Below are 17,504 nucleotides of genomic sequence, written 5' to 3'. Positions count from 1 at the left end.
CTGCATTGCATTTGTATAGATAAAGTTGTCCAAAACATAAAACCGTCGACATTGTTTTCTAAATTATTCAATATGAAAATTATGGTAAGATAGTCAACTTTTTGATTGCATGATGTTACACATGAATGATTTGCGTTTTTTCGGTGAATAGTCATATTCCTAATATTAATAATCTATATAATAAATTGGTATATCATCTGGAAAAGAAAATGATAGTTAAATCGTATTCAAAAATTACGAAATTATAAAATTGATTTGAACAAATGAGTTGACCAAAATTTTGTTCGTTGTCCCACGAGGCGGCTCAACAATCATTACCAAAAAAACCAAAAAAGAATGAAGAGAGGGAGACTTTTTCTGTGTGTTCTACTCTCTCTCTTGCCTAACTCTGTTCATCAATGGCGGCCCTTTGATAACGACAGCTCAGCCTCCATCTCCAACTTCATGTGATCGAATCTGTGGAGGAATCTCGATTCCTTTCCCTTTTGGAATCGGACGAAGAGACTGTTATCTCAACGACTGGTACGAGGTTGTCTGTAACACCTCCACCTCCTCCGGTACAAGTAAAACCATAGCTCCGTTCCTCTCTAAGATCAACAGAGAGTTAGTTAGCATCACTCCTCGAAATAGCATCGACAGTACCCACGGAGTTGTACACGTCAAATCTCCGGTGACTTCTTCCGGCTGTTCTCAAGGACCCGTAAAGCCTCTTCCTTTAAACCTCACCGGTAAAGGAAGCCCCTTTTTCATCACCGACTCGAATCGTCTCGTCTCAGTAGGTTGTGACACCAGAGCATTGATTACAGACATCGAATCTCAGATCACAGGATGCGAATCCAAGCTGCGACGGAAACAAGAGTCGTCTAGACTCAGACAAGATCTGCGGTGGTTACAGATGTTGTCAAGCGAAGATTCAGGCGGATAAACCACAAGTTATCGGCGTCAACCTAGAAAGCTCCGGTGGTGACTGTAAAGTTGCTTTCTTGACGAACGAGACTTACTCTCCGGCGAATGTTACAGAGCCGGAGCAGTTTTATACTAATGGGTTTACTGTGATTGAGCTTGGTTGGTACTTTGATACATCGGATTCTCGGTTGACGAAACCAGTGGGTTGTGTGAATTTAACGGAAACTAGGATTTACACGAGTGCACCAAGCTGTGTTTGTGAGTATGGTTACTTCTCTGGGTTTGGTTACAGCAACTGTTACTGCAATGACATTGGTTACAGAGGGAATCCATATCTTCCTGGTGGATGTATTGGTAAGATTTATAGGTTTCTCTTCGTCTAATTGCCTTCAATGAGGTTTTAGATAACGTATGATCACGGCTCTGTTGAATATGATTCAGCTTTTTGTTTTCTTGTGTCTAAGACATTGATGAATGTGAGGAAGGAAAAGGACGAGACAGCTGTGGAGAGCAAACTTGTGTGAATGTTCCTGGATCGTGGAGGTGCGAGCCCAAAGAAGCAGAGAAGATCAAGCCTGTGATTCAAGGTTTGGCACTGTTGTTCTTGGTTCTCGGGATATGGGGATTGATCAAATTCATTAAGAAGAGAAGGAAGATTATCCGAAAGAGGATGCTCTTTAAACGTAATGGAGGCTTGTTGTTGAAACAACAGTTGACTACAAACGAAGATATTTAGCTCAAAAGAGCTGGAGAAAGCGACGGATAACTTCAACCAGAACAGGGTTCTTGGGCAAGGAGGTCAAGGCACTGTCTACAAAGGAATGTTGGTAGATGGACGAATTGTTAGCTGTGAAAAGGTCTAAGGTTTTGGATGAAGACAAAGTTGAGGAGTTCATCAATGAAGTTGGTGTTCTCTCGCAGGTTAACCATAGAAACATTGTCAAACTCATGGGGTGTTGTCTCGAAACAGAGGTCCCTATCTTGGTTTATGAGCATATTCCAAATGGAGACCTATTCAAGCGGCTTCACGATGATTCTGATGATTACTCAATGACTTGGGATGTACGATTGCGCATCGCTGTTGAGATTGCAGGAGCACTTGCTTACTTACACTCGGCTGCATCAACTCCGGTCTATCACAGAGATGTCAAGACCACAAACATACTTTTGGATGAGAAGTATAGAGCCAAGGTATCAGATTTCGGGACCTCGAGATCTATAAACGTAGACCAAACTCACTTGACAACTCTAGTTGCAGGTACTTTTGGATACTTGGATCCAGAGTACTTTCAAACTAGCCAGTTTACGGATAAGAGTGATGTTTATAGTTTTGGGGTCGTCTTGGTTGAGCTCATTACTGGAGAAAAACCGTTTTCTGTAATGCGGCCTGAAGAAAACAGAGGACTTGCGTCTCATTTCATTGAGGCCATGAAACAGAACAGAGTTCTTGATATTGCTGATTCTCGGATCAAAGAAGATTGCAAGTTGGAACATGTGTTGGCAGTGGCAAAACTTGCCAGAAGGTGTTTAAGTCTAAAAGGGAAGAAACGGCCAAATATGAGAGAGGTTTCGATTGAGCTTGAGAGGATCCGTTCATCTCCTGAAGACTTAAAGGTACATATCGAAGAGGAGGAAGAAGAAGAAGAAGAAACTGCCATGGAAATCATCATGGATGATTCATGGAGCGTCAGCATGACTCCTCCAGCTTCCCTCTTTGATTTATCTCCCAAGTTAGATGTTGAACCACTGGTTCCTCGACAAACATGGTGATGATGAAACCTGAAACACTGCAAATGTATAAAGTGTGTTGTTCATTTGTTTCCCTTTTCAATGTCATATCCTGCATCAATCCAAGATAATGATGACAAAGAAAAAAAGACAATTCTCAAAAACTTGTAGCATATATTCCCATTACAGAAGATTCAGATTTGTACAATAATTGTGAATCTTGGGACATAATCCCAGTAGAATAAGGTAAGAGTAGATTCTCTAGGCCGTTTACACAGACAGACATTGCAACAGAGAGACAAATGATGTTTATAAATCAATCAGCTTAGGCTGAGACTCTACAAGAATTTAAGTTTTCCTTTGGAGAAACTGGCTTGGACGTGTTCCATTTGACAAATTGCCTTCTCCTTACCAGCCATCCCAGAACAGGACAAGGGCCTAGCGCCTAGTGTGACGGCAAAGTAGATATAAATGGTGCAGAGGAAGGCCAAAAGAAGCATAGCAGTCAAAAGGAAACGATGCCTCTGAACAACAGTAGAGCAGCTACCCAAGTCATCCCATTGCTTCTTTAGCGCATGTGGCCTCCGTAATGGTGATGATACAATCCCATCAAGAACCATAGCTTATAAAAAGACCGATCTTACTACCTTAACACCGGCCTGAAATGGGTGACAAATGAGTTAGAATTCATCATATTACATAACAGCACAAACAAAAACCAGAAGCTTCTTGGGTTGATGTAAATTGTAAATTTTGCCATCAATATACAAAACTAATGCCAATTTTCTCAAAAACCAATTCCTTGAGAATTTCTGATCTGTGCCGACGAGGCTAACAATTTTGAAGACGAGATTAATGTTTCATTCGGCATTACAAAACAAGCTTAGTAAATCGTAATCATCCATTTATCACAACACGAAGAATATAGAGAAAAATCGAACTAATATACGAAAAAAAAAAACTCAGAACAAGAAGGCAAAAAAAAAAAAAAGGAAACAGATGGAATCAGGGAAAGAGATAACGAACCGTGTGAGACAGAAACGATTATGGATCTGGAGAATAAGAATGAATAGCTGATTCCAGCTCCGTCGACCCTCAAAAGTAAAAAAAAAAAACAAAAAGACCTAAATTTTCTGGAAAAATCTTTCCTTTTTTGTTTTTCAGCTGTCAAAATATATTTCTTCCGCGGAGTGGCCAAATCGTCGTAGATCTCGTCTGCGTGGAGTTACTTTTACGGCTAATAGAGTAAGGAGCCGATTCGCCGGTAATCGCGGGGTTCTTCTAAGAACACAGTCCGTTACATTTACACCGCAAATTTAGGATTTTTTTAGATTTTGTTGACAAAAAAGAGAGAATTGCAATTGTTGACTGACTGTTGGGTTTGGTCTGAGGAATTGAGTTGTTATTTTCCCACTTACTACTTTGCTTGTGTTTTAAAGTACTTTAAAGTTGCTTTGAATGAGAGAGATCGATGATGTGGGAGTTGTTATTTGTTATGTACTGATTCTAGCTGGCTTCTAAGTCTTCGACCGACATTACATGACTACCGTTTACTGATAATTAATAATTGCTCTGATTTATAAATGTCAAAGTATCTTAAAGAATATTATTGATTGCTAAAATACCGACAACAAATAACCCTCCCTAATCAGAGTTTGTTTAGAGTTTGGTCTAATTAGTAAAGTGAGTGGGCCTTATTGGGCTATTAATGAGCTTTATATTTGTTTGGCCCGTTTAGGTACGGCATGATTCTTCTCAATTAATACCCTTTCTCTGGGAGAACTTAAAAAAAAATTGGAGATAAAATGTGTCACGTGGAGTGCACATGGGTAGATCTCTTGCCGCGTTTAAAATCCAAAACGCTCCCGTTGATGGAGAGACTGTTTGTTTAACTACGGTCGGCTTTAGCGTCGCCCCTCGATCTCTTTAATTTAGGTCTCTCTCTCCTTCTATCTCCGCCGTTGATTTCATCTTTTCCGACGATATGAAGCTCACCGTTAAGACTCTCAAGGGTAATCATTTTGAAATTAGGGTTCTACCCTCCGATACGGTTAGTCCTCTTCTTCACTACTTTCTTTATGCGTAGTTTTTTTGTGCCTAGGAGATTATTAATAAAAGTAGGGTATCTCACCTTAAAGAGCTTCAGATCCACAATTTTGAGTTATTTGGTGATCAAATTTTGTGTTTCTCTCAAGTGTTTTGTTAACTGCTCAAATTTTGTTTGATGACTCGCGAATCCAATCTTGGTTTCGTCAAATTGGTTTGTGTGTTACTTTTCAAATCATTAAAATCCGGGGTTGTTGTTTTTAATAAGATAATGGCGGTGAAGAAGAATATAGAGGATTCACAAGGCAAAGACAATTATCCTTGTGGCCAGCAATTGTTGATTCACAATGGAAAAGTTTTGAAGGATGAAACTAGCTTAATTGAGAACAAGGTTACCGAGGAAGGTTTCCTCGTCGTTATGCTTAGCAAGGTACCTATATTCAGAAAAATCAACAAATAAAATCATTTTAGTGGAAGCTTAAATCATAAAACTAAGAGAAGATTTGTAATTGTTGGTTATTCGGGTCTTGATTGGGACTCCCTTCGACAAGTATAAAAGCTAATGAATGTCCTAGGAAATGTTGCTAGATGTATGTATCTTTCATGATTTCCCCGTTTCTATGAAACAAATGTAGCTTGTCATGGCACTGACATTATCTTCGCCTTTGCTTATTGATGAATTGTAGAGCAAAACGGCAGGTTCAGCTGGTCAGTCTTCGGCTCAGGTAGCTTATTTATTTCTTTTATTTTATTATATGACTGGTTTAGTCTGATAATTGTCAGTGTAAAAACCTGCTTCTATCTCACAGCCTGCTTCCTCTACCTCGTCTACTACATCTTTGGCTAAGGTAACTTTCTTGCATATATTTACTTGTGCAAATGTGTGATGAGCAGCTCCTTCCACTGGTTGTTTAATATAAAGCTCGTATTGGACAAGCAGCCTGCAGCACCATCTACATCCCAGTCTACAGCCGTGCCTGCTTCACTTATTCCTGCTCAAGAACATCCAGGGTAAGTTTTATTATTGAAAATGAGCTTCTCTTGAAAAGAGTCATTTTCTCTCCTTTCCTTTTATTGACTGCTCCTTTTATGGTTTTCCGAAAGCTTCTATGTTTGACCTTTAGTATATGTTGTATAACTTATTTGTTCTGGATTTCATTGATACACTATATAATCTCCACAGTTGAATGGTATGTGGCAGGGCACCAACTGACGACACCTATGGACAAGCTGCGTCAACATTGGTTAGTGGCAGTAGTCTTGAGCTAATGGTCCAACAGATAATGGAAATGGGAGGCGGAAGCTGGGACAAAGAAACAGTTACTCGTGCACTTCGTGCAGCTTACAACAACCCTGAGAGAGCAGTGGATTATTTGTATTCCGTATGGCTCCTCTCTGTAACCTTATTTTCTAAGAGTTTAAAGGATGAAACTGTTGACATCGTTTTATACATTAGGGAATTCCTGAAACTGCTGAAGTAGCTGTGCCTGTACCTGGGGCTCAGTTGGCAGGATCCGGTGCAGCCCCTGTCGCACCTGCATCTGGAGGACCTAACTCATCTCCTTTGGATTTATTCCCTCAGGTATTTAGCAATAATCGTGTATCCAAAAGAACTGATAGGTATATTTAGTTACCTTCTCACTCTATAGTTTTAATTTTCCCAGGAAACAGTTGCTGCTGCTGGATCTGGTGATCTTGGGACGCTTGAATTTCTTAGAAACAATGACCAGGTTGCTATTCTAACTTCATCTCCATTTCTTCTAAATTGCATTGTTTTTTAAAAAAAATTTGGATCTCTCCTCATCATACATGATTGTGAATATGAAAGAAGGCATCTAGATTGCTTAGAACTTAGAACTATATATCATTAACTTATGCGGGGATTGTTTATCTGTTAGCCATTTTAGCAGGGGATGATTAACCGAGATGTATCTTAACATGCTTTGATTTGACTGTTCGTTCTAGTTTTGTAAATTCCATACATGTATTCATTCTCTTGTTTCTGCTATTGTATTAGTTCCAACAATTACGCACCATGGTCCATTCCAACCCTCAAATTCTCCAGGTAAGAGCGGTCTAATATTCGTAATTCTTGTCCAGTAATTTGTAAGACTTCTCACTGATTCTGAAAGTCTTGTGCTGGAACCGCTGCTTTTGTTAGCCCATGCTTCAGGAACTTGGAAAGCAAAACCCTCAACTTCTGAGGCTAATTCAAGAGAACCAGGCAGAGTTTCTTCAGTTAGTAAACGAGCCCTATGAGGGATCTGACGGGTAAGTTCTCCAATCTATTTATCGTAATCTAAGGTTCTGTCAGATGTAATTTTATGCTTCTCATCGATATTTCACTAAACTACTAAAATTTGAGTCACTAAGTTTTAAAAACATAACCCATCAGGGATGCGGATATGTTCGATCAACCCGAGCAAGAAATGCCACATGCCGTAAATGTTACCCCAGCAGAGCAAGAAGCGATTCAACGGGTAAAATCACCATTATAATAAAACACTATTTTAACACTCTTTTCTTTGCAATCCTTGTCAACTATCTATATTCTCTCTGGCCTCTGACTAAACACAGCTAGAGGCAATGGGATTTGATAGAGCCTTAGTAATAGAAGCCTTCCTAGCATGTGAGCGTAACGAAGAATTGGCAGCTAACTATCTATTGGAGAACTCAGGAGATTTTGAAGACTGAGTTCACAAAACATTAACCTTCTCTTCTTGGAAAAAGTTTTGGCTCTTTTGTCTTACGTTGAATATTTCTTTCATCGTCCGAGAATTAATGTGTGGGATTTGATCTCTCCCTCTGGGACTTAGTTTTTTTTTTTTTTGGCTGGAATTTTCTTTTCTCCGTTTGCGTTTGCGTTTTCTTGCGATTTACGCGGTTGTTTTGCGTTTGAGATAGATATTTATGGGTAAAAGAAGCAGAGATACAAAAAGTGTGGTCACGTGATTCTTGACGGATAAACATAAAAGTGTAAAAGATATTTATCCTAACCAACATGTTCTATCCTATGTTTGTTGTGATTAATTGCAAATCACGGATTTTCCGATGTTGAAAGGTGAACCTGAACCACACACACTATGGAAACCGGTTGTATTTGGTTTAGAGAAATACCGATGGCTTACTGGTTTAGTACCAATTTTGCATCTCACCTGCGTATCAAAAGGTGTTCAGACTTCACTTCAGAGAGCTAGAAAAATTCCTAGCGTCTCGGTATTCATCTGGTTCAGGGGAAACCGAAGGCTAACCCGGTTGGTTTGGTACAAATTCTGAAAACTGTTAAAATCAGTGAGTTGTAGAATTGACTTGCGTTGTTGGGTTAAGGCCTAAAAACCAGAATACTTAATTCCGAAAAAAAGATATTTTTGAATTATGAGAAGAAATAGGTTTACCAGCCTTATCCATTCTAGGTTAAACGATTAATGACGGTCAGTTTTTTATTTTCTCTTTTGTCAAAATATTTTCTGAAAAAAATTATCTGAAATATATAAAAAAATAGGAGGAGAGAAGGAGAGAAGAAGGGCAAAAAAAAAAGCAGAAAGAGACCTAAAGTGGCGGGATTCCAAATTTAACACAAAAGCCCCAAAAAGCTTCTCTCCCAATTTGAGCGGCGATCCGATTGTGACTCTCTTCTTCTTCTCTCTCTCTCTCTCTCTCTCTCTCTCGTTTTCTTTTCATAGTTTTTTTGTTTTTGTGTTTTCTCGAGAAAATTTTGATAGAAAGTTCACAAAACCAATTGAATAAGATCATTCATCATCATCATCAGTCAATATCTTCATCAGCACGATATCTATCTCTTTCCTTTTCTCGCACTCTTGTCATTAATTTTGTTTCCTTATTATTTTACATGGATGTCGTAATTTTCCCGGTACGATTACTCTACTACTTTTTCTGATTCCATCGTTACGGGAGGAGTTAATTGCTGGCTTTTGTTGACGAGAGAGAGAGAGAGAGATTAGGTTTTTTTTTTCTTTTCCGAATCTCTAATTTGTTTCCTTTTTTTTTGTTTCTGAATTTATTCTGCAGATTCACTCGACTGGAGCCAGCTGTCTTTATGTTTTCGTCTCTCAATTCCAGGTTAACCTTTGATTCTACCCTAAAAAAAAAATTATAAGTTTGATTCCAAAAGCGTTTTCTCCTCCACTCCCCTGTTTTATTATATTGCGAATTGGTTTTTAGTGAAACCAAGGAAGGATCTACACCAATGGAGAAGAAGAAGTATCCGATTGGGCCTGAGCATTACACCCTCTACGAGGTGATCGGTCAAGGTGTTAGTGCTCTAGTGCATCGTGCTTTGTGCATCCCCTTCAATGAAGTCGTTGCTATTAAGATTCTTGACTTTGAACGCGATAACTGTGATCTGGTGATTCTCTCCTCTTGCCTCTCTCTCTCTCTCTCTCTCTCTCTCTCAATGATTTGATTTACTTTGTTCTTCTTGCATTCGCTATATAAGCTCTGATTACTTTTTTTTTTGGTTTTGTTTGATGGATGCAGAATAATATTTCTCGTGAAGCGCAGACGATGATGCTTGTTGATCATCCCAATGTGTTGAAATCACATTGCTCCTTTGTTAGTGATCACAATTTGTGGGTCATCATGCCTTACATGGCTGGTGGTTCTTGTCTTCACATACTAAAAGCTGCATACCCTGATGGTTTTGAGGAGACTATTATAGCCACTATACTGCGTGAAGCTTTGAAAGGATTAGACTATCTCCATCAGCATGGCCACATTCATCGCGATGTCAAAGTCAGTCATTCTATCTTTCTGGATTTCATCACTTCATGTTACATTCTGAATCTTGTGGTTCTGAATACTGGTTTTTTATAATCAGTGACTCTGAACTTTGTATTTTGGTAAGCGATAGTGTTGGGACCATCTATGAATATCCTTCCCTTCGTTGTGATTCTATTTTCATGTTTTCATCTCAGGCTGGTAATATTTTGCTTGGTGCTCGAGGTGCTGTCAAGTTGGGAGACTTTGGTGTATCTGCCTGTCTCTTTGATTCTGGTGATAGGCAACGGACAAGGAACACATTCGTTGGAACACCTTGCTGGTAAGTACCTACTACTGCATGCCCCATCAACACTTTTCTTGTGTGTGGATGACTTCAACACTTGTCTGGATGTAGTTCTAATGTGCATGACCTACTGTTTCTTATTTTTTCACAGGATGGCACCTGAAGTCATGGAGCAGCTACATGGTTATGACTTCAAGTTAGTTTAGCCTCATATTCAAAGTTTTATCATCCTATTTGCTCATACAGCGTTTCTTATGTGGAGCATCTATTTTATTTAGGGCTGATATATGGTCGTTTGGTATAACTGGGCTAGAGCTTGCACATGGTCACGCTCCTTTCTCTAAATATCCACCCATGAAGGTTCGTACGTAGCCTGTGATATCTGGATTTCAGCTCCAAAATCTTTGCATCAATCTAAGACAGATATGTTTTTCAGGTTCTGCTTATGACGTTGCAAAATGCACCACCAGGGCTGGATTATGAAAGAGATAGGAAGTTTTCAAGGGTATACTCTTGGTGTCAAAACTACACATTCTAGTCTGAATGTTTAAAGCTTATGCTTATCTCAATTCTGCTTATTTTCCTGGTATTTTTCAGTCTTTCAAGCAGATGATCGCCAGTTGTCTAGTTAAAGACCCTTCCAAACGCCCATCTGCAAAAAAGTTGTTAAAACATTCCTTTTTCAAGCAAGCAAGATCAAGCGATTACATTGCACGAAAACTTCTGGATGGGTTACCAGATCTTGTTAATCGTGTTCAGGCAATAAAGGTTGGATATGTAGATCTAAGTAGATAGCCAGTAGCTATAGTGCTCAGTCAACATCTTATGACGGGAACTGATGGGAATATGCTTTCTTCATGCAGAAAAAGGAAGAAGATATGCTTGCACAAGAGAAAATGGCAGATGGAGAGAAGGAAGAACTGTCGCAGGTTTGTGTTTCCAGTTTCCAATTTTGGCTTTATTTATCTCTGTTAGAATCCTTTTAACTTTTGGTTTCTAGTTCCAAATTTTCTGCAAAGTATTTTAGCCTTTGACCTCTTGTCGTAGTAACATGCAGAATGAATATAAGAGAGGTATCAGCGGGTGGAATTTCAATCTCGATGATATGAAAGCCCAGGCTTCATTGGTATCTCCTCTAACCCATAAAAGTAGCCAACTGTAAAGCTCACTGTACTTCATATTATGATGTTCTTATTTCCATCAGATCCAGGACATAGACTGTAGCTTATCAGACAGTTTATCGGGAAGTGCCACTTCGTTGCAGGCTCTAGATTCACAGGATACCCACTCGGAGATTCAGGTGTCCTCTTGTTAAAATCTTTCTCGAGTTCATAAATGTTTCCCTGTTTTCATCTTCTTTTGTTACTTGGTTGAGGTTTAAAGTTCTTTATAACCATCTCTGCAGGAGGAAAATGGTCAAATAACAAATAAGTATCTCCAACCCCTAATTCACCGAACACTAAGTATCGCAAGGTTTATCAGCTACTTTTCGCTCTGTAGTCTCTATTTATCTACCTATCTGTAACGATTAGAGATGAGTAAACTGAACAAATAATATTTTGGTTGGTCAGGGATAAATCTGATGATGATTCCAGTCTTGCCAGCCCCAGTTATGATAGTTACGTCTATTCCTCACCTAGTCATGAAGATCTATCTCAAAACAATACAACTGCTGGTAGTACGCATGCAGTCAATGGGAAATCAATGGATTCCTCATCAATCCAAACCAATCAACCAACAGAGATTCTAGCAGGGAGCTCGGTTTTGGCAGATAGAAACGGTGCTCCCCATAAAGGAGAGAGGTTAGTCCTTTAACATGTACTGCTATTGTAAGAGCTTTTCTTGGTTCAGTTTGCCAGTCTTATTGACTTGAAAGCTCATATCAACTGAGTATACATATATTCTCTATGCGACATTAAATTTAAAGCAATCTGTGAATTCCCAGTGATAAAACTCACGAGCATCTTCAAAATGGTTCAACCTGCAATGGGACACATGCTACAGTGGGAGGAGATGAAGTACCAACAGAGCTGGCTGTTAGACCACCCAAAGCAGGTAAGCATTTACAGAATTTATTTGTACTTGAAATCCTATCTAAACATCCCTATGGATCAAGGTTTTTCTAATTAAATAAATACATCTTGGTATCAGCAAGCCTAGATGAGACTGACGACAAATCAAAGCCGCCAGTTGTGCAGCAAAGAGGGCGTTTCAAAGTAACTTCTGAAAATCTGGACATCGAGAAGGTAACTACCTTTTGGTTTTGAGAGGAAACAATTGTGCTTTCTTGTTTCAGTCACCGTCTTAAGGTTTTCTATGTTAACTTTATCTTCATCAGGTGGTGGTTCCCTCTCCAATCCTGCAAAAGAGTCACAGTATGCAGGTTTGTAATTATTTCGAGGTCAGCCTGATCAGCTGCAGACAAACAGTCAAATGTCTATCATCCTCAACTATTCATCTCAAGAATTTTTAATGAAAACAAATAACGTTTTTACTTGTGCTTATTTAGGTGCTCTGCCAACATGCCTCTGCTTCTCTACCTCCCTCTGATGTCGCATTACCAAATTTAACCAGCTCATACGTTTACCCGCTGGTTTATCCAGTTCTGCAAACTAATATTTTGGAAAGGGTATGCCTTTTGCTGTTTAGACTTTAATCAATTTATTTAATATCATTTTAACGATAAGAAAGTTCATTACGTGATTGAAAACATCCAAAAACAGGATAACATTCTGCATATGATGAAAGTACTCACCAACAGAGAGTTGACAGGTACTTTCACTCTTCTTCTGTCTCCATTCGCCCTTCTGATTAAATTTTTCCTTGCCACGGGATTTGAATCTCCTTTATTTCTCTGATGCAGACGGACGTGCAGTTGAACAAGGAAACGTGCAACAGCCTACTGTACCTCCTACTGAGAAATCCTTGGTATGCAAATGTTTGCAGGAGAAATGTATTGAATCACATTCCTTCAAAGATTGGTACTTAACGAAACTGTTCTTCTGTTGAATCACAGCTTGAAGCAGCTCACGAAAGAGAGAAAGAACTGCTCCACGAAATAACTGACCTGCAATGGAGGTAACTATCGAAAGCATCCCCATGTGTAGCTCTCTCAGGTTTTTAGATTGAAACCCAACATTCCTTCTTCTTTTTCTTTTGTGTTCATAGGCTCATATGTGCAGAAGAAGAGCTTCAGAAATACAAAACCGAACACGCCCAAGTAAGCTTTATTTAGTAGCTTCAACACAACATTTATTTTCTTCTGTCTTTTTCATTGAACTATATATATGACCCACCCAACTCATACTAACCTGTTCTCGAACTCTCCAGGTTTAATGTCCTAAATGAAACCTGAGAAGATGTGTGGCCAAGTATAAGAAGTGTGATTCATCATCAAGAATAAGTATTTTAATAAGATAATACATCTAATGAAGGTAAGATTTGCTTTCAGGTGTTTTTGTAATTTGATTCATAAAATACATCGTTCCCTACTATGACTTTTCTGTTGAAGTTTTTTAGTCTTTTAGGTTTGTTTAAGGAATTATGTAGCATGGAAGCTATTTTTATAACCATGGTTACGTAATGATTTGTGTAATATTGATACAAAACGGGTTATTATTGAGAAACATTCTCTTAAGATGGTGATTAAAACTTAGGAGGTATTTGATAAATTAATGTATTATGTTGGATGCGTGTGAATGAATGCATCTCTCACCAACTCAGTGGGACAACTAAGACTTGTCGTCGTGTCGCATTGGCCAACACACAATCCGTGAATTCTCCTTATAGTCATAACTGTTTCTCTTTAATGCTACATATGTATGCATATATCTATACACATTATGTCTGTATTCTAGATTATATACATACTTTATACTATATGAAGGTTTGTTCAAAAAAAAAAAAAAAAACTCTGTGAAGAATGTGATTAACTTAGTTTGTTCATCATGTATAAACTGAAATTACTATACAATTCATACTAAAATTAGATTTGTTTTTTTAAATATTTAAAATAGTTAAAAAATTTCAATAGCCCAAAAGGAAACCAATCGTGAACGCATATTAAACACCTTTAGTGTAGTATAATTGAACTAGATATTATCAACATTTGTTTGATTTTAAAAATGTGGCAAAGGTTAACACAAGTGGGTACTTCAATTATCAAATTTTTGAACGAAAGACAAATCAGAGTTAATTATTTTTTTCCCGAAACTTGGCTGGCTTTCAGTATTTAGGTTTTTTAATATAAAGGCAGAAAGGGACCCTGTGACTGATAAAATTGTTTAACACTTAACTAACACATTAATTAACAATCAAATTCGAACCAGACGACAAATTACTTTCCAGCTTATGACACGTGGCAACGCATAATTGGGTTAATGGAGGGTACGATGCAGCCAAGAACCAAAAAATTTCCCACAATTATTATTCAGAAAAGAAGAAAAATACAAAAAAAAAAAAAAAAGATCTCACGTGCGGAACCAAACTGTTGTGACCTTTGTCTGATGACATTTCGTCTCTCTCCTTCTCTCAATTACTTACTTCTTTGCATTAACAAAATTTTTAACTTTTTTAGAAATCTCTCTATAAGCAGAAGTGGAGTAAGTAAACGTTGGGCCTTTGTGGGTCTCTCTCTGCAACGTCGCTGTTTTCAAATAATCCTAAATCAATTAAATTCACAAGAATCTGATTTTGAACTGATGATTGTGTGATGGTTCTGTTTTCTCTCCCTCCCTCTCTCTTTTCCTTTTAGTTCTTGCAAATTGGAAAAAGTAAAGAGTCTTTTTACCCGAGAAACTAGCAGTTTTCCCGAGAAAATGATTTGAAAAACCAGGTCCCTAAAGCTAAAGCTAAAAAAACGTATACTACTCGTACTAGCAAAAGCTAAAGTAGTTGTAGATGCCAAGTTTCGATTTTTGAGCCTTTTAAGCTTTTTTTTTTTACTTGATTTCGTTTTTCTCGTTTGGCTCCTCCTCCTCCTCCTTTATTCGCCGAGCAATTTAATCCGTTTTCCCCGAGGAACTGTTTCGTAAATTGTTTGCCGACACAAGAAAAATCTTAGATTTCTTCAATCGGCCATTTCTACAATTTTTTTTTTTTTTAAAGCTTCGAGCTTTTCCTCCGGATCATTTTCGAAATGGGTCTGTGTTATTCAGTAGATCGAACCACTGGGAAGGAACCAGGAGAAACCAGCACCACCGCCTCTGCGACGGAGACGGCTGATGAGAGGTTAGGATCCGGACGGTGGCGGCGGCCGAGAGATTTAATGGGCGGTGGCGAAATCGAACAGGTTTTGGGTCGCTTTGTTTCCAATGGTTCTAGTAAGGTTGCATGTCTTTACACTCAGCAAGGCAAGAAAGGGACTAACCAAGACGCCATGCTTGTCTTTGAGGTTCGTTTCTTTATATCTTTCTAAATATTGATCTTTTCACTCTGTTTTTGCAACCCATTTGGATTTTGATCATTACTCACAGAACAAGTTAGGGTATTGTGTTCCTCATTCGATTTAGTGTTGTTCAAATGTATGGGGGAAAGCCACTTGGATGATCCGGAACATGATTGCATTATTCTTTTGTTGCTAAGTGCTTAGGAAGAGAGAGAGAAACTTGGAATGATGCATGACTATTAACAATTTTCTGGGACCATTTACAAAGCTTAGAACTTTGAAGATTGAGATGGCTGTGTTTGTTTGTTCTTGTGTTGTCTTGAGTCTTTGACCTGTTTCTACAGGGACCACTAGTTTGCTGGACTCTTCCTTCCTTAGATTCTTCTATTTCTTTCAGTGTTGCGTTGACATCTGAAGACAAATTTCTAACTTTTGTGAAAACTACTTCAAATTCCAGAACTTTTGCTCGAGAGATGATACAGTGTTTTGTGGTGTGTTCGATGGACATGGACCATTTGGTCATATGGTTGCCAAGAAAGTCCGAGATACATTGCCCTTCACACTCTCAACTCAATTGAAAATGACCTTGAATACGGAACAAAGCGGGTTAGTGATGAAGGAGAATGATTTGCAAACCAAAGGTACAGAGGAAGAAGAAGAAGTGCAGAAATCTGAGTCCGTTACTACTATGGATGAGCAATGGTGTGAGCTAAATCCAAATGAGAACAATGATGAACTTCCCGAAATGTATCTGCCTCTTAAACATGCGTTGCTTAAGTCTTGTCAGCAGATAGATAAAGAGCTTAAAATGCATCCAACTATTGACTGCTTCTGCAGCGGAACAACTTCAGTCACTTTGATCAAGCAGGTTCTCAGCTTTGAATCTGCTTGCAACCAAAAGACGATTCAACGATTGCATATTAACTTCTGTGATTTCTTTTAGGGTGAGCATTTGGTGGTTGGAAATATTGGTGACTCGAGAGCCGTTCTTGCCACAAGAGATGAAGACAATGCTTTGCTCGATGTACAGTTAACCGTAGACTTAAAACCGGATCTGCCAGGTACTTTATCACAAATCTTGATCTTAAAACTCCTGAGAAGCCAGAGGCAAATTTCTCAACTTTCTCTTTCGATGTACTTTCAGGTGAATCAGCGAGAATCCAGAAATGTAAAGGAAGAGTCTTTGCATTGCAAGACGAGCCTGAGGTAGCTCGTGTATGGTTACCAAACAGTGATTCACCTGGTTTAGCAATGGCTCGAGCTTTTGGAGACTTTTGTCTCAAAGACTACGGATTAATCTCTGTTCCAGACATCAACTACCGCCGCCTAAATGAACAAGACCAATTCATTATTCTTGCTAGCGATGGGGTAAATTAAATCTTCAGTTACTTGCCACTAAATTGCAAACTTTTTCCAAATCTTTAAGAGCTGACAAATGTTGTGTTGCTAAATTGTATTAAAGGTATGGGATGTGTTGTCAAACAAAGAAGCTGTTGATATAGTTGCTTCAGCTCCTAGTCGAAGCACAGCGGCTCGAGCTTTAGTGGACACAGCGGTTCGATCATGGAGAATCAAGTACCCAACTTCCAAAAACGATGATTGTACTGTAGTCTGCCTCTTTCTACAAGATTCATCAGTAGCCGTGGAAGTTTCAAGCAATGTAATGAAGCATTCACACAAAGAAGAGCCCATAAGGAGTGTTAGTAACAGTATAAGCAATGAGGATGACGAGATTGTCCCCGTTAAAGAAGACAAAACCCCTGCGAGTTTCGGGGTTGAGTCGAAGATGATGACAATGACACTTGCGGAGTGTATTTCGGTGGCACAGGATGATGAGGAATGGTCTGCTTTGGAAGGGTTGACGAGGGTGAATAGTCTCTTGAGCATTCCAAGGTTCTTCTCTGGTGAGCTTAGATCAACTAGTTGGAGAAAATGGTTGTGACTTTTTTGACTTGTGGATTCTATGTTAAGGCCGACAAAAACACTTCATATCACGATGTTCTTTTGTTTCATATCCAACTTTTTTTCTTCTTTTCATGGAAGTTCTTTGCAAATATATAATGTTCTTTTGTTTCAATACATTTCATACATGTGAGATTGTTCATGTTAGTAAGACACTAGACAGAGAATCATTCACTAATAGACAACTTTTTTTTTTGAATTATTAACTTTTTTTGGGTTGACGAATTGGATCTATTATTGGATACTCTCTGTCTGTATATTTAACTAAAGTTTGTATTACATGTAGACAAAATGTGTAGTTTCTTGAAAAGTGGAAGAAGTGGCTTTTACGTTTAAAGCATTTAATTAGTTTATGGAGATGGTTGGATTATTGGGCACTGGCGAGACCCCACTTTTTTATGGTAGGTTCCACTATCTTCTGCTTCTCTGTCTTGTGATTCTCAGGCTCAGCAT

At 38.6% G+C, this 17,504-nt stretch overlaps 4 protein-coding genes and 2 pseudogenes across 14 annotated transcripts; 5 read left to right on the top strand and 1 right to left on the bottom strand.

Moving 5' to 3' along the window:
* The first annotated feature begins 318 nt into the window (after positions 1-318).
* Positions 319-1,376, top strand: LOC104705087 (wall-associated receptor kinase-like 22 pseudogene; annotated as a pseudogene).
* Positions 1,377-1,488: 112 nt separating this feature from the next.
* On the top strand, positions 1,489-2,798 carry LOC147941902 (wall-associated receptor kinase-like 22 pseudogene; annotated as a pseudogene). Its single transcript, XR_015561403.1, has one exon. The product of XR_015561403.1 is annotated as a wall-associated receptor kinase-like 22 pseudogene (transcript).
* LOC104703327 (uncharacterized) lies at positions 2,789-4,133 on the bottom strand. Its single transcript, XM_010419333.2, has 2 exons — positions 3,661-4,133; positions 2,789-3,293 (listed from the first exon to the last, which is right to left on the bottom strand). The coding sequence occupies exon 2, from the start codon at positions 3,252-3,254 to the stop codon at positions 2,973-2,975; it is 282 nt and encodes a 93-aa protein (XP_010417635.1). The 5' UTR covers positions 3,255-3,293; positions 3,661-4,133; the 3' UTR covers positions 2,789-2,972.
* Positions 4,134-4,372: 239 nt separating this feature from the next.
* On the top strand, positions 4,373-7,692 carry LOC104703326 (ubiquitin receptor RAD23b). Its single transcript, XM_010419332.3, has 12 exons — positions 4,373-4,684; positions 4,949-5,110; positions 5,367-5,405; positions 5,490-5,528; positions 5,621-5,691; positions 5,882-6,062; positions 6,137-6,262; positions 6,345-6,410; positions 6,698-6,745; positions 6,842-6,951; positions 7,076-7,160; positions 7,258-7,692. Exons 1-12 carry the CDS (start codon positions 4,619-4,621, stop codon positions 7,372-7,374), a joined length of 1,110 nt encoding a protein of 369 aa, XP_010417634.1. The 5' UTR covers positions 4,373-4,618; the 3' UTR covers positions 7,375-7,692.
* Positions 7,693-8,055: 363 nt separating this feature from the next.
* Positions 8,056-13,340, top strand: LOC104705086 (uncharacterized). 10 transcript variants are annotated; one of them, XM_087457488.1, is made up of 24 exons: positions 8,056-8,111; positions 8,183-8,304; positions 8,710-8,760; positions 8,863-9,046; positions 9,178-9,432; positions 9,615-9,739; positions 9,855-9,899; positions 9,982-10,063; positions 10,140-10,208; positions 10,301-10,471; positions 10,567-10,632; positions 10,761-10,829; positions 10,908-11,003; positions 11,109-11,176; positions 11,275-11,505; positions 11,649-11,758; positions 11,855-11,949; positions 12,042-12,086; positions 12,213-12,332; positions 12,427-12,475; positions 12,567-12,631; positions 12,720-12,781; positions 12,872-12,923; positions 13,034-13,340. In XM_087457488.1, the coding sequence occupies exons 3-24, from the start codon at positions 8,738-8,740 to the stop codon at positions 13,037-13,039; spliced, it is 2,088 nt and encodes a 695-aa protein (XP_087313614.1). In that variant the 5' UTR covers positions 8,056-8,111; positions 8,183-8,304; positions 8,710-8,737; the 3' UTR covers positions 13,040-13,340. The 10 variants fall into 10 exon arrangements, with proteins under 10 accessions (XP_087313614.1, XP_087313619.1, XP_087313613.1 ...); XM_087457493.1 differs by having other exon boundaries at positions 8,183-8,760; positions 10,751-10,829; XM_087457485.1 differs by lacking the exon at positions 8,056-8,111 and having other exon boundaries at positions 8,171-8,304; positions 12,042-12,104.
* An 836-nt stretch (positions 13,341-14,176) lies between these two features.
* On the top strand, positions 14,177-17,166 carry LOC147941901 (putative protein phosphatase 2C 18). The gene is made up of 5 exons (XM_087457495.1): positions 14,177-15,095; positions 15,547-15,957; positions 16,033-16,150; positions 16,234-16,457; positions 16,552-17,166. Exons 1-5 carry the CDS (start codon positions 14,841-14,843, stop codon positions 17,029-17,031), a joined length of 1,488 nt encoding a protein of 495 aa, XP_087313621.1. The 5' UTR covers positions 14,177-14,840; the 3' UTR covers positions 17,032-17,166.
* The last annotated feature ends 338 nt before the right edge of the window (positions 17,167-17,504 follow it).

The sequence above is a fragment of the Camelina sativa genome, chromosome 7 (genome assembly GCF_030686135.1).
Source record: "Camelina sativa cultivar CO46 ecotype springtype chromosome 7, ASM3068613v1".
NCBI lineage: Eukaryota > Viridiplantae > Streptophyta > Magnoliopsida > Brassicales > Brassicaceae > Camelina > Camelina sativa.
The sequence above is the reverse complement of the archived record's forward strand: the minus strand, read 5'-3'. Positions and strand labels throughout refer to the sequence as shown.